Source organism: Ptiloglossa arizonensis, chromosome 6 (assembly GCF_051014685.1).
Source record: "Ptiloglossa arizonensis isolate GNS036 chromosome 6, iyPtiAriz1_principal, whole genome shotgun sequence".
In the NCBI taxonomy this organism is placed as follows: domain Eukaryota; kingdom Metazoa; phylum Arthropoda; class Insecta; order Hymenoptera; family Colletidae; genus Ptiloglossa; species Ptiloglossa arizonensis.
Window position 1 is genome coordinate 6685157 of NC_135053.1, and position 16054 is coordinate 6701210.

The following is a 16054-nucleotide window of genomic DNA, read 5'->3' on the forward strand; positions in this document are numbered from 1 at the left end:
CCTGATATCGTTGATTAAAACTATTCTAGAAATAGTATTAATGCTGTTTTCTTAACACACCGACATAATTTTGCAAAAGTTAATGAACAGATTCACTTGAAACATTGCATTCGGATAAAGTAAATGTCTCTTTTACTCGTAGACTACGTGCAACGCGATTTGTTTAAATAATGCTAGTTTGTTTAAGCGTCAAACCTTTTGGTTTTCCATCAAAAAGTTCATATATCTCCAATATGCCTACGTTTTTATACGCTTTAATATTTGTTATTTCTTTTCATTCTTACCCTAGTTTTACTCGTATAAATTAATCATTTTTCATATACCGAAGCTATACACTCTTTCTACTTTTATACTTTTATACATTCTTCTTAAGTAATGAAATAAAATGTCCTCACTTTCATCGCAGGACAAATTTTGTAATTTTTGTATTTGCACATACAAAGTAAATATCAGTAAACTGTAATACTTGTAATACGTTGACTCTTTTTTTTTCCAAGAATCATCTCAATCATGTGTACTGTACAATCTGATATGTACTGACGGTGACCGGAAAAATTAATTTATTCTTATCGTATTAAGTCTCACCTCACGTGTCTATGCTTTATTGATTGTATTACACGTCATTGATTTCTTACTAGCAAAAGGTAAGATTTGATTTTAGTTTTGTGCGTAAAGATACTTCATTAGCAAAAGAAGAATTCGTTTAGGCTTAATGGCATTTTTTCATTACTTTTAACAAGTACAAACTGATCAAAAATTCGACTCAAAATATTCTATTTAGTTAGAAAACAAAATTACGAAACTGTAGAAATTTACAGATAGTATGAAAAAGTGATTCAAAAACATAGAATAACATTTCTCAATACGAGGCTTTGTTTCCGGATGCGCCTACTATTGAGTACGACTTGGTTATCGTGTCTGTCCATTACTCGATATTTCTACTCGTTTTGAGGTATTTAAACTTTGATCGTGATATAGTATTATCTTTTTCGTTGATTCAACCGTCTTTTGACCGATGTAGTTATAATCAGTTACAGTAGATAACACTGAATCATTATGAATGCTTATAAAGAGCAATACAAGTAGAAATAACGAGTAATGGACAGACAAGTAGTATTAAATTGCATTCGTACCTACTGAATCTTCAACGTCATTTTTCTTGAAAACAATGACTTGAATGAACAAATTTTATTCTATATTTTCAATTCATTTTCTCATATAGAAGTACTATATTCGCGCTTCTACCACAAATTATCGTATCCTGTATACTATGTATTTTGCTTACTAGACTTTCATTACCCAAATTCACTTTCAGGAGGCAATATAATTCCTAATTTACTCTTCAACTTCTATCATGTAAAAGATATCCTTCTTAAATATTTTATTTAGATAAAGCATTCGAATATTATTATTAAATCCTAAAGTATTCGTATAAAAATTATTTGCACTATTTCTGTGATACTGATAATGGTAAAGTAAATTAAATATTACATCCTGTCATCGGATAAATCGTTACAGTGAGTGAAATTGATGATTCTTAGAAGGTAATCAATAATTTGCACTATTTAAATACTGTAAGTTCCCAATGTTTTGGACAATGCACAAAATAAGTATTCGAATTATATTCGTTGACTATTTAAATCACCGAAATCATTTGAATCATTTTTCGAATATTCGAAAAGAGTAAAAGTTGAAAAATAATTCCACCGTGGAAATGAGCAAAATTCTCATCTGGATAAAAATTTTAAGCAACAAATAAGAAATAAATAACTTTCCATATCTAATTTATTACATGAAAATAAAAATCTGGATTATACAGTCGAATTATATTTCACGTTGAGCGAATGGAAACTTATGTGACTGACTGTCAATAAAATAAAAGTTGTAAATAAAATAATATATAAATAAATCATCATCTATTGGAATAAAACTCTGCCCATGTTTGTTTCAGCTGTATAAACTGTACGATTTCGCCTGGAATAATTTTTTCTATATAGTAGGAAAATATATACTTCATAGTTTTTAAAGATATCGATTGTTCCAAAATTATATAATCTATTCTAAATCGTGTAATTAAAAGCAAGGAACATAGACAGTGTAATTGAATATTATTTAAAGAATTAGCTAAAGCGTGTTCCATATTAATTTCAAAATTATTGTGCAGCATGCTGCCAAATAGATGGATTAAAGTAAACGAAGAGAAAGAAACGGTAAGGCAGGAGTAGTTCACAAAGTGAGAGAAAACTGAGAGGAGAAAATAGTAAGGAAGGGTCGTTCCAATTCAGCGCCGCTCATTTATCATTGAACCTCGAATGCCAATCTCCTTCTCGCTGAATCGAGAAATAGAAAGAAGAGGGTAAGCGTAAAATGAAGGATAAAAAGACTTGGAAAGTTCGACCGAATTATTTGTCAAGTAATAAAGTCCTTTTAATTCATCCGGCAGCCATTGTACTTCAGAACTCTCGAATAGGCCGGTTTGACCTGGAAATCGACATGTTCAATTCGTCAATCAATCTGCAGCCCGTAATTAGGTTGGAATGATTAGAGCTTATTTCGTTCCGACCGTTATTTATCCAATTGATAATAATAAAATTAATTTATTCGCAATCTGCTTTTCTGATTTTCCTATTTATTGTTATTGTATGTCTAACAATTATACTATAATGTAACCGAATCTAGAACGTTGAACAGTTTATATTATTGTTTACATTTGGAAAGGCAATGGAGAAAAGCATTATACACGTAATCCTGTACGTATAAAAAAATAAGAATTTACATTCTAAAAGACGTTATTTATTTTTGATTAATTCTTATATCGCAAACAAACATAAATTTAAAATAACAAGTTATTTAAAACATTTTGAACATTCAGAACATTTGAATGACATGAAAAATGTTTAAAATAGTTTTTGTCATATTTCCTTATATGATTAAAAAATAGTATTAAATAAACATTGTTTCAAGCAAATATTATAATATTTAATAAAGATTACATACACGAAAATGCAAAACTTGATATACCCTTCTACTTAAAATAATAGACAAGTATACTAATAGACAAGCTGCGATACAAAATATTTCATAAAAGAAATACACTGCTTTAATTCATCAGTCACGAATTTTAATAGGCATTCACATAGTAAATCTACATCGAAAATAAGCCGACACGTGTCCAAGCGTACGTTTCAATGGACCTTAAAATATTTTGTAGGAAACCAGATAAATCATGAATGGAAAGTATTTTCTAACAGTTTACTTTGGTGCGGTTGTTGAAACACTTGACTCTTATTTCGAAAATCCCAAGTCTCGAATGTCGCTTTCTGTAATATTTTCTTTTCACGCATTTTCCAATATTTCAATGATTTTAATGTGCGGACGAATAGTTTCATAGAATTTCCAAAAGTATTTACTCACAGTCCTGAAAAATCATTACCTTGAAAATATATTGTTTAAAAAAAATATTGTAGAATTACCATGTGAAAGTTTAAAATATTTGAAAAAGTTTGTCACAATTTGATTTTAATAGTTTCTACGAAAATAATATATAAAATTAAGGAAGTAGATACGTATTAGCTCAAAATATTTAAGTTCTGCATTCTTTTAAATAACATCACAACTCAACATAATTTAAAATCTATTTACAACGTTGTGTACTTTTTATCAGACCATTGTATGCATTATACATTGTGTGTGAAACGGTCGGGTGGATATGAAGGAATGATAAAGCCTCTGTGTTTGATGTAAACCGCCATATTGAAGGAGGCTTGGCAAGTTACCAATAATCTTCTCAGATCAACATTATCGACTCGCTCAACGCCTCGGAATTCAATCTAGAAATGAATGCGTACATTCGTTTAATAATACTCGATTTCAGCGTTTTAGAAATTACAAAATCTTGCACAATTTTTCTATATAAACAATCTTATTACTATACGTAAGCAGCAGTTATTGTGGATTCTGAGACTTACAAAAGGAAGATCTAAAATTTAGAACCAGTAACGTGTTAATTCTAGCAATCGATGAAATTGACATTGTTCTATTGTCGAAAATTACTTTCGATACTATCACCAACAGACTCCAAAGGAGTCTCTAAAAGAGTGTGGCCGCTTACACATCGTGACGATAATCCCATGTTGGTACATAGTGATTTGTGATCTAAAGGTCGATATCGTTATTGTGTCAGCAGTTGATCGAAGACGAGTACTGCAACGAAGACGATTATATTTGTTAGAGAGAAAAAAAATAAGACTATCGTCGCAATGTTTAAACAATGTCACTCCTTTAGAGTCTATTGGCGAGAGAATCGCTATGTACATGTGAGAAGAATCGACCTATGAAAAAAGAATGAGACACTTTTTGTACCATTGATTTGAAAAGAACTAGAGCTGGTTCTAGTTTGAGAATCACTGTACGCTTCTAGCTGCCCGACTGAAACACTAGATGGTACTACTACAATCGTACGACGCAGGACGGAGTGTCATTCTACCATAGACGAAATATGGAATAAATGTCACATACAAGATATAAAATAAAAGTTGCAGGCAATGTTTTTTCATGTTTCATAGATCGGAGACTCACAAACTCCCTCAGAAATTCATTGTCACTTCCAACGTTATCGACTCAGACAGGAATAAGATCATAATGCTATAAGTGGTAAAACTTAAAACCAAAATATCAACAGTTACTTACTCGAAAATTATCAAAATTTCGATCGATCTAGATGTACCAGTGTGTTGAATAATCTAGCTAGATATATATTGGACTTTCCGTCAGAACTGAGCACACAATGAAATGTTTTCTTTAGCTATTGCATCAAATAGAACAGCTTTTAAAGCTGATAAAATGAATAAAACATAACCTACTCTACTATACCCTACAATCAAGCTACACTTCTAATGAACTATACAAACAAGATCGTAGCCAATTTGTACATATTATTTCTTATGTAATTAAGGATTTTTATTCACTTATAATATCGTAACATATATTACAATTGGAAAATATTCGTGTTTTTACTTAAAAATAAATAATAGAGGTTTATTACTTTCATTAAAAAACAATTATCATAAATTTAATTTTATGTACTACCTACAACTGCATAATTTACATATTTTGCATTCATTAATACAATTATTATTTAACAAAGGTATACCAAAGACATCCTAAAATATTCTGAAAGTTATTGGTATTAAAATAATCACATTTTACTGCATTAAAATCTAAATTATTCTCGTTCAACAAGAAACAATAAAAATACGGCGTAGTATCCATTCTATTTAAAAATTAATTGTCAAAATAAAATATCGAATTACAGTTTGTGTATATTTTCTGCACACGCTTTCTATTTTTCATTAAATTATTCAACAATAACGAAAAAACATTGGTCAATGCAAAGAATTTCCCACGCACCAGTTTTAATAATCAAGGTCACGTGAATATTAGAAATAATCGAGTCACATGTGTGATCTGTGAAAAGAAATACCAGATACATAACTGCTCACGCTTTTTACAAATGCCTCTACATAATCGAATCGATACCACAAGAAAAGCAAAATTGTGCACAAATTGTTTACGAAGTAGTCACATTAACCGGTTTTGCAAATCGGAAAATTGGAGGTGTAATCACAAGCACCACACCCTGTTACATTTTAACACCTAGATAAAAAAGAATTAAGCAGAATTCAACCCCGATTTCGAACAATCGTTGGGTAACGCCAGATACAGTTAGAATCTCTTTAACTGTACCGTATAAATCTGGAGGTTTGCTAGGTACAGCGCAAATAAAAATGTTATACCACTTCGATAATGTATACACATGTCACGTCTTGTTGGATGGAGGCTCACAAAACCCTTTTATTACCCAATCGTTAGACGAATCCAGACTGCACGCGTTAAAACGTATTTATCTATTAGAACACAAATTCTACCAGTACCCAGTGCTTCGAGGATTGTAGAGATTTTAAGAGAGTATGAACGGTTAGGTCATATGAATGAAGTTACGGAAGAATTAAGTGGCTTTCGTTTGCGACAGTGGATCTCTAACGACCACAGGTTAATTTCAGATTTAGACATGGATACCACACATAAAACGCTGTCCCTAGATCCGGCTGAGACAAAAGAAACATTAGAAGTATTCTGATATCCATTGGATGACAATATAGTGTATACAAGCAAGCCCTTTAAACACAGTAGCTGCACCATTAAGCGGGTAATACTATCGCAGCTGTCACATTTATTTGACCCACTAGGCATATTACGTCCGGTAATCACGAAAGGAAAAATAATTATACAGCAACTATGGAAGACAAACATAACTTGGGACGAAACAGTTCCGCAACATTTACTTGGCTCGTACGTACAATTTAAAGATGGTATCTGTCTCGTCCTTGGAGACGAGCAGGCACACGGCGGACAGGTGGAGTTGCGCAGTTGCGTCCACGTCTGCTGCTCCCCCGCTACTGAGTGAGGAGGAGGACATCAGGAACGAGGATACGGCTAACGTATCTATTTGCTTTGCCTCGTCCCTGAGGTTGATTGAAAAGGTAGCGACCACCTCACAAGATCTAAGTGTTACCTCTGCGAGGACCGTGAGGATGCCGGCGGAGGAAGCTCGCCAGGCTCCGCAGGTCGTCATCAAACGGGCCAAGTCCCACTTCTGGAAGGAGTTCCTCGAGACCCTCGAGCACGATCCATGGGGGCGCCTAAACAAGGTCCACCCGATCACCAAGGGTCTCGATCTCCAACTCTTGAGGGACGTGGTTAACTCGCTCCATAGTGAGTGAGAGCGAACCACGTCCCTCGGCTTACCCGACCACCTGGTCCGTCGAGCTGGGGGTCACGGTTGAGGAGCTGGCCACGCCCATCCGAAGGCTCGGGGCAAAAAACACTGCCTCGAGTTCTGACAATGTGCCCGGCCAGGTCTGAGTTTTGGTTCAGGGCGTTCTTGGTAACGGCCTCCAGCAGCTATATTTGACCTCTATCTAGAGGCCGGGCGATTCCTCTTCACCTGGAAGGAGGCGCAAATGTCCTCCGGAAGGAAGGAAGGCCGACCCACGAACTCTCTGTTTGCGTACCGGCCCATCTGTCTACTCGTCGATGCGGGCAACTTGTTTGAAAAGGTGCTGGCATCCCGCATCGTGGGGCACCTGTCGAGGGGTGGGCCCGATTTGACCGAGTGCCAGTTCGGATTCCGAGAGGGTCGGTCAACGGTCGACACGGTTCCTTTCGGCCTCGACCGTCTCTCAGAGTGGAGTGGCATTGGCATTGCCAATGCCTTTAATGCCCTACCCTGGAGGTCAATCAGACAGGGGCTTGAGGAACATCGAGTTCTCACCTATCTAAGGGCAATGGAGTGGAGAAAGGTGTATTCCGAGGTTCCGCAGGGATTCGTACTGGGGCGTCTGCTATGGAGCCTCGGGTACCGATACTGTTCGGCGGACCGCAGACCTGCTAGCGGGCTTGCACGGGCCTCCGCGGACAGGGGGCGGAATGGTCCTGACGGGATGGCAGGTAGAGGGTAGAGGTTGCAGCTTCCTCACCTATCGCATGGTGCAGGTGCTGCCCGGGTATGATTGCTTTGGGTGGTACCTACGCCGTATAGGCAAGGAGACGACTCAAAGGAATACTTCATAAAAGTTTGTATGACTGTAATCTGTCACTTTCGCACCCCCGCCAAGGATTTCTCAGTGGAAGAAAAACCCGTAAGGGGTTATGGGGTAGAGGTTTCAAGACCAATAAAACAGAACAATTTGTACAGTCGACCAATTTAGACTTAAAAATTGCATGAACACTCTCGTATAAATCGCAATTTCGTTCAATTTCATTCCTGGAACATGTAATCATTCAACTAAATCAATCGCAAACTTTGGTAGGTCTGTGATGTACGCATAGTTATATAAATGAACTAAACAATAATACGCATGCGTATAATCATGAAAAATGAAACATATCTTTTTTCAGTTACGACTGTAGTTTTCTGCAGTATTTTCAGTATCAAGTATTACAAATTCTTCTTCTTGCACCCATCCATTGGAATTTCCATTTCCAATACATCCATTAGGACCATTCCTTATCAAATTCTAGGGAATATGCTCATTAGTGGTATATAATTTCTAAGAGCATTAACACCACAAATTATTGTCATTAACTGTCCTGGTTTATCAGATATCAGAGCACCAACTTGTTTCATTCCCTTTTTAGCTATAATCCTATTTAGTTTTTGATCAAGTGATACCTATCTCATCAATATTATGTAGGATTTCTATGTAAGGGTCAGGATGTATCAAAAATAGTTATACAATTAACACATTAATAATAAACAACAATGATATCTAGAGTAGACAAAACTTTTCTAAATACTTCTCAATAAACCACACTCTACGATATGGTAGATTCAACATCCTCTCTTTAGAAACACACTATTTCAACAACAGCCCCCATTCAAGTTGACGAGCCATACTAGCTTGCTCAGATGGTTACCAGATGTTAATCAAACGATGAGCCTCTATTATATCCATGCCATGGGAAATTTCACGATCCCGTCGACTTACGACCAATTATGACCCCCCACAGAGGATTGCTGGTACATTTGCAATTATATATATATATATAATATGCTTTAAACCTGGCTACAGAAATCATATTATGAAAACAAATACCATACCAATACGAAACCAACTAAAATCTTCAAGAATAATAAGAATAACGAGAACAATGTTAAGGGCGGAGTATGTTGCAAAACTAAGAATATAACGATAACGCAACAAAACAACACATACAAACACACACACACACACACACACACACAAAATACAACACAACATTAATACACATTAAAAAATACGCCAAGGACACTAATAAGTTATTTTATTGTAACGTAATTAACGTTACAACATGGTTTACAACTGTTGTTACAACTACACTATGAATTATAAAAAGATAGTGCTATAGATAGGCGTAAAAACAGACGACATTATTCATGATTGAGCCACGAAATGTAAGTCTCTAGATTTATTAGTTCGTAGCTGGCTTGGACAAGAAATAGTGAGGTTAGAAACGATAAGATATATAGTTAAATTTTCTGAAACGCACCAATCGCAGTTGAGAACGAGTTCGCACCAACCTGACTAGAGCTGCCCTCTGTAGTTCAATTGTTAAAAGATCGGAATTCAGTTGTGTCAAATATTTATTTACAAAACATAATAATTTAGTTTAAAAATAGAATGTTCTTTAAGATCAAGTTTTAAATTCGAATCAGTCACAATTTCTATCCTATAAGAATTTAAATTATTCTTAAATCACAAACTAAATATTTTGCAATTTTAAATTTCTTTATGGAGTTCATCTAGGTTAGTCATAGTTAAGGGTATGAAGATGGGAAGGCATGTACTTGTATACAATAATTTGTGGTTATCTCTGGCTAACAAATTTGAAGAATTCAATATAATTTACAGAAAATTGTAAAACCTGCTGTAAAGAGCAGAAGTATAATATTTTTGAAGCTTAAATAATAATATCCAATTGAGCAATGCCAAAATATTACTGTGATTATTGTGATACATACTTAACGCATGACTCGCCGAGTGTACGAAAAACTCATTGTCAGGGTCGTAAACATAAAGACAATGTCAAATATTTCTATCAGAAATGGATGGAGGAACAAGCCCAAAATCTAATTGACGCAACAACGGCAGCATTCAAAGCAGGAAAAATTGCATCTAATCCGTTTGCAGCAAACAAAGGTGCAGCAATTCCACCACCGCCGAATCTTGGACCACGACCCGGAGTACCACCCCAAGGTCCACCAGGCATGATGCCACCTCCAGGAATGCATCCTGGTGGCCCAATGGGTCCAGGAGGTCCAATGATGATGGGACCACATGGACCAATGCCACCGATGATGGGTATGAGACCACCCATGATGGGTCCTATGGGACCAATGGGACCAATGATGGGTCCTATGGGACCTATGGGTCCAATGAGACCCCCAATGAACGGACCACCACCACCTATGGGCGGTCCACCACCGATGAAGAAATGATGAAGAAATAATGAAGTAATAATGAAAACAATGTATATTTAAGTCTGTTGCAGTAGTAACATGTAAATATAAATGTAAGTGTGACATATACATGTTTTCAACAATTCATAATATTTTTGGAATATTGACGTATATGAAGAATTACAAAATCTTAAAAACTAAATAAATTTAAACAAACTAAACATAATTTAAACACTCATTTTGTACACGATATATATAATACCTCATTATCATAAATAATATTTCATATGAATCAAAACATGATAGAATGTTGACACATATTTATGTTTTAAATAATAAATATATGATGAACAGGGAATAATAAATAAGCAATCAATTTTATTTGAAAAGCATTTTTTATTTATTTACAAAAAATAGACGTAAAGATGAGTTGTGTACTACAAATACCATACTTTAAAAAAAAATATACTTTAACTTATTAAATTACAGTCAACAAAAATATTTGTTACGCATGTTGCATAGATTTGACATACCGTTTTATATTTCCATAAGCAAATGAGCTTTAAAACAAACCTGTTTACTTCAGACTTACTATGTAGACATATTTTTCAATTTATAACTGAATGTCATTCTAATACAAATACAAACAATTATGACATTGTAGTTGTAACTATTATATAGTCATAGTATATATTGTGTATAATTGTACATAGAATTTAGTACTTGCAATCACATTTTATAATTTTTCTTTATGCTGACTTTATATAAAGTATCATTGAAGAAAATAAAATTGAGGAAATCTAAAGTATTGGAAATATTAAAACTTTCATTTCGCTTAATGTTAAAATACAATAAACATAGTGTTTTAAAGGAAAAAAGTTCATTTTAAATAACTACAAAATGAACTCACATATTCCCGGTGGTCATTTTCTAAAGTTATTAGACGTTGCAGCACATCAATATGTTCTTGTTTAATGCTCTTATCATTTATTCGTTTTTCAACTTCTTCTACAGCTTTATTCATATATGGTAAATTGAATCCAAGAGCATCACTAATAACCTTCTTAGCTTTACTTTCTATAGATACATCAACACTTATTACTTCATTTTCTGCAAGTTGTGAACTAGTTTCAAGATTTGGTTTTGTTTTCTTTACTTTTTTGGATTTTTTCTTCTTTGTAACATTTGTTTCAGAATTAACTGTATTTTTCTGTTGTGAATTTGATATTTTTATTACTTCACTATTATCTTGTGTTACCTCAACATGTTTCTCTATGTTGGCCTCAGTGGATTTTACTTCGGTACAAGGCATGCTAGTTAATTGATCATTTTTAACATTCTTTGATGATGTACTGGAACACATATATTTGTTAAGAGGCAGAGAAATTAAATTAGGCGAAATACTCGATTTCTGAAAGGTTTTCACAGTATTTTCCACTGGTTTATTATTAGCTACTTTCATATTACGTGGTAACTGTACAACCTCTATAGGATAAATGTGACTATGTTCAGCAATGTTATCTTCCAAATTGTGTCTGTCTGTATAAACAATTTCTGTATTAAAGTTTGTAACACTATTATCAGATTGGATACTATTACTTGCTGTAGAATATGTAGTAGTAGATGTAACAGTAGGTGTTTGTTTATCTCGTTTCTGACTTACATTTAGCGAATGTTTAGTACTATTGTTTATGTTAGAACTTGTCTGTTTATCCTGTGTATTAACTTTCGATTTATTATAGACTTGCAAGCTTTGTAAAAATTGTTCATAGGCATTAAGTGTTACATTCTGCTTCTTAGTTGTTTCATTTTCGTTTCCTTTATTTTTCGCTGTCTTTTTATCTTTATAATATTTTTTAAACAAACATTCTAATTCGTCCTTTACTAATGTACGAGGTACGAATATTTTATTGTATGCGGTCATAATTTGGAAATACCATGCGATGCAAACTTCTTTCATTGCTCTAGATGTTGCACATGGTTTTTGTAACTTCTTAATCATTTTTTGTAGTTTAATTGCTTCACGACTCAACAACGGTTTTGTATGATAAATTTTCATCAATTTTTTTCGTAAATCTAATAGGTCTTCTGACATTTTCGATAATGTAAAAGAATTCTGAGTATTAATCATTGACAGTTTTAACTGTTCTATTTGACTACAAAGATTCTTAGGATCTTCTGAATCTTGTTTTTTTAATTCCTCCCACTTTGTTGTTAACAATTTCAACAGTTTCTTTGTGCCCCGTGGGAGGTTTACATGTATATTTAGATGTTTCTCATCATTTTGGAGTTCAAGCCAATAAAGAAAAATATGATGTATATGTACAGGAATCCCCATCAATGCTCGAACTCTTGTCATTAATACCTTTTGAAGATTGTAAAATATTTTGATTTCAAATTTAAATACTTTTGCCAATTGATCCAAGAAAGGTACTGGAATAGAATTTTTTAAGAAATATTCTACTTTGGAAATTAAATCATTCTTAACTTGCTTCAAAATTTCTTCACCATTTGGTTTTTTTGTTTGAAAAGCACCATATGAATATAAAATGCAACAACCCTTAAGATCATCTTTCCTTTGGGAAAATGCTACATATCTGGTGCGACCAGATTTACCTTTTCTAGATAATGGTATTATGTCTTCATTAGTATTTACATGTACAAGATCTTCACATTCTGTTCTATTTCCATAATTTGATACAAATGCTGGTGTTGGAAAATGTTGCGACCATCGATATTCATAACAGGTAGAAGAATCATGTCCACGTTTTGTGCAATTACAACAATATAATAGATCTGCAGGTTTCATGATTTCAGATAAATTCTCTGGAACGTTTATTTCGGAATTACGTGTCTGAAAGAAGAAAAGTTATCATGATATTCCCATTCATACTTTTCATATTTACACTACTGGACTCGTAATAAATTTACTGTTTGATGAAATCTTCTCCAAAGATCAGGACACTCAGTTGATTTGTGTCCTACAGCTTTGCACATATTACAATATAATGTGCGACAAGATTCGCAAGTTTTCCTAAATGTTCCTTGTTTTTTACCACACTGTACAGGAATAACACATTATTATTATTAGATTATAATACAATATATTTTTTAAGAAATATATATTCGAACCGTGAGGCACATTTTTTGAGGACATCGGGTTTCTGTGTGTCCCTGTGTACCACACATGTGACATCGAGGAGGCTTAAGTGATTGTGGACAATTATATGCTTGATGACCTTCACAGTGGCACTTATTACACTTCATATTCCAAAATTTTTTATGTTTAAAAAGATTTGGCATCAGGTCTTCATCTAAAATAGCCCAAAGTCTTGGATCCTCTATAATTTATTTAAAATGTGCAATACTTACATGTACAAAATTTATAACTAAAATAGAATAATTTTGAATTAACTTACTTGACATTTTACTTTGAATTTCTTGAATATCGTGTCCTCGAGATTCATTATAAAAAGCTTTAAGATTATCAGACATAGGACGAAAGAAATATTCTTCCCAAGATTCTTGTTTATGATTATCTTTACTCTTATGTTGATTAGAACATGTTGCAGAATATGTACTTTCACTATCTGAATTTTTTTTTTGTTTGACATTAGTACAAGATTCATTGTCATCTTCATAACGTCTTTTTCTACTTGAACTTGATTTATTTGATTTATGAAAGGTTTCTACTACTATATCATCTGCAAAAGAAACAGATTTGTTTTTGTCTCTTTCATATACAACATTACTGTTGTCAATAGTTTCTAATGGCAACTGAAATTCAGGTATGTTATCTTTATCTTTATTCAGAATATTTTTATTCATTTCTTTTATTTCTTTTATACTTGAAGCACCTTTTTGAATTTCTGTGCAATTTAATACAATGTCTTCTTCCACACAAGTTACCTCTGTATCATTAATAGGAGTTGTCATTACTAAATTATCATCTGAACCTTTTTCAGTTATATAAGTCACTTCCTCGTTATTTTTTGAAGAATTACTTATATTATCCATAATAAATAAACATTCATCATTCATATCTCTGTCGCTGCTGAATGTTTCTGAACCTTCATCAGAATCTTGTAATTGTATAACCACTGGTTGTGGTTTAGGTGGAATGGGTACTTCTAAAATAGATTCTTCAGAATCACTTTCCGTTTCTGATGATAGCAATGTTATCTCTTCAGAATAATTACACATTGTTTGCATTTTTTCATTTCTTGTAAGTATCTCATACCTTGTATCTTTTTCTTTTTGATCTGCAAAACTCATATGGGTATCCAATTGTCGATTTTTCTCATTATTTTCAATATTTATTTTCTTTTGTTCTTTTTCTCTTAGATATATTTCTCTTTCTTCTAACTGTTGTAATTGTCTGTTTAAATTATCATACTTTTCTAGATATAATTTATTAATAAACAATTTTGAGAATTCATACCTTTTAAGAATATTGTCAGAACTGTCATTTACTTTTGCATGTTCTTCCTGAATTTTTTCAACATTATCATCACCATTACACTTTTTAGAATTTAAACAAGAAGATTGATTTGTAGTTGTATTTTTTTCAGAATTTAACGGTTGTGTGGATGTTAATTTTTCTGTATTTTCCTCTTTTATTTCTGACTTTACAAGAACATCTTTACTTGTATCACAGGTATTATGTGGATGTAGATTATTTTTATTACTTTCCACTTTGTGATATGCTACTGATTCTTTATTATTTTTTGAAGAATCAATATTTTTTTGAGGATGTACAATTTCCATACAATGTACATTTAAGTTATTTTTGTCATCTACATCTAACAATTCAATCTCATTTGTATCACAAAGAGATCTAACATTGGATTTATTATCTGTTTCAAATAACATTGAGTTATCCATTGCGTCGTTCGTTACACATATTTTTGAATGATTTTTACTAACACTATTGTTTGTAAATTTATTATTGGGGTCAGATGCTCTACTAGTACTTGTACTATTAAGCAATTCTTCATTGTTAATACCAGGAGTTTCTAATTTAACATCCGTTTTCGTATCTACATTTTCTACACTATTTGAAGCATAATAGACTTCAGCATATAATCGAGATTGTAAATCATGATTAACTTCTTCATCTTCACTATTTTCAGCCTTACAATAATCTGTAACATACAAATTGGTGTTTTAAGATTAAATTGTTTATTATTGTTGTACAAATGCAATAAACGTTATATCTAAGACAATATTCTTACCTCGAAATACACTGTGTTCCATAGTTATTTGTATATTCAGCACATGGAACTATTCCGTAATCAATGAAAAATACTTCATAGATAATATACGTAAACTGAACAAAAACAAAACATACGTAAAACAAAAGTACTTCTAACGTTTTAGAGATGGGGGTCATACAGTTCTAAGAAAACCACATGTGCTTATATTGTTTGCACGTAGTAGATTTACTTATTCCTCTGCAAAATATTTTGTCTAGTAACATAAAATATTAAGTTTAGAAGAAAAATAATCTCCGCTGGTTAATATAGAGAGCGCTTTTGATAACTACCATTGGCGATGAGATGAATGCCCTTGTATCATCACCAGGATCCAATAATTCAGTTCATGTGAGGAGAAAGTCACCAGCTCTGCTACCAACCAAGACCCTTTTTTCTTCGGTTGGACGTCTCGGTTGGTGCTTGAACTGGTGACTTCTTTCTTAAATGAACTTTACTAGTTAAAAGAGGGTAGACAATTTAAGAATATTTATCTCAAAAGCTAATGGTACAGTTGGTCTTTTAAAGATGATAATCTTTAAAGTAATTATTTAAGTATTGGCTTCATAGGTTAAAAATAATAATATTAACATATTTTTATTAGATAGATATACACTGCATAAGAGTAAGTGAAAAAGAATCATGAATAATGCGGAAAATTAATATTAATAGTAGTGCAGGGAGAGATTCAGCAATAAAAAGAATTACGTTGTTATTACATTTATTCCTGAGTAATATGGTAATGTTTATTTTCATGCATTTAATTAAGTTAAATATGTAAATGAAGTTAACTAATTTTTTA

General features: G+C 32.9%; 3 protein-coding genes across 6 annotated transcripts in view; 2 read left to right on the plus strand and 1 right to left on the minus strand.

The window, feature by feature from the left end:
• The first annotated feature begins 9352 nt into the window (after positions 1–9352).
• On the plus strand, positions 9353–10313 carry Snrnp-u1-c (small ribonucleoprotein particle U1 subunit C). Its single transcript, XM_076314271.1, has one exon. It carries the CDS (start codon positions 9527–9529, stop codon positions 10037–10039), a length of 513 nt encoding a protein of 170 aa, XP_076170386.1. The 5' UTR covers positions 9353–9526; the 3' UTR covers positions 10040–10313.
• A 382-nt stretch (positions 10314–10695) lies between these two features.
• On the minus strand, positions 10696–15560 carry LOC143148438 (uncharacterized). 3 transcript variants are annotated; one of them, XM_076314756.1, is made up of 7 exons: positions 15546–15560; positions 15235–15469; positions 13420–15144; positions 13133–13341; positions 12932–13060; positions 12509–12854; positions 10696–12433 (listed from the first exon to the last, which is right to left on the minus strand). In XM_076314756.1, exons 2-7 carry the CDS (start codon positions 15254–15256, stop codon positions 10881–10883), a joined length of 3984 nt encoding a protein of 1327 aa, XP_076170871.1. In that variant the 5' UTR covers positions 15257–15469; positions 15546–15560; the 3' UTR covers positions 10696–10880. The 3 variants fall into 3 exon arrangements, with proteins under 3 accessions (XP_076170871.1, XP_076170869.1, XP_076170868.1); XM_076314754.1 differs by having other exon boundaries at positions 10696–12854; positions 13133–13314; XM_076314753.1 differs by having other exon boundaries at positions 10696–12854.
• A 375-nt stretch (positions 15561–15935) lies between these two features.
• Positions 15936–16054, plus strand: part of LOC143148001 (CCR4-NOT transcription complex subunit 6-like) — a 114338-nt gene continuing 114219 nt past the window's right edge. For both annotated transcript variants that reach the window (XM_076313827.1, XM_076313828.1), the window contains exon 1: positions 15936–15991. The gene's annotated coding sequence lies outside the window, so the exon portion shown is untranslated. The remainder of the gene's footprint in view (positions 15992–16054) is intronic.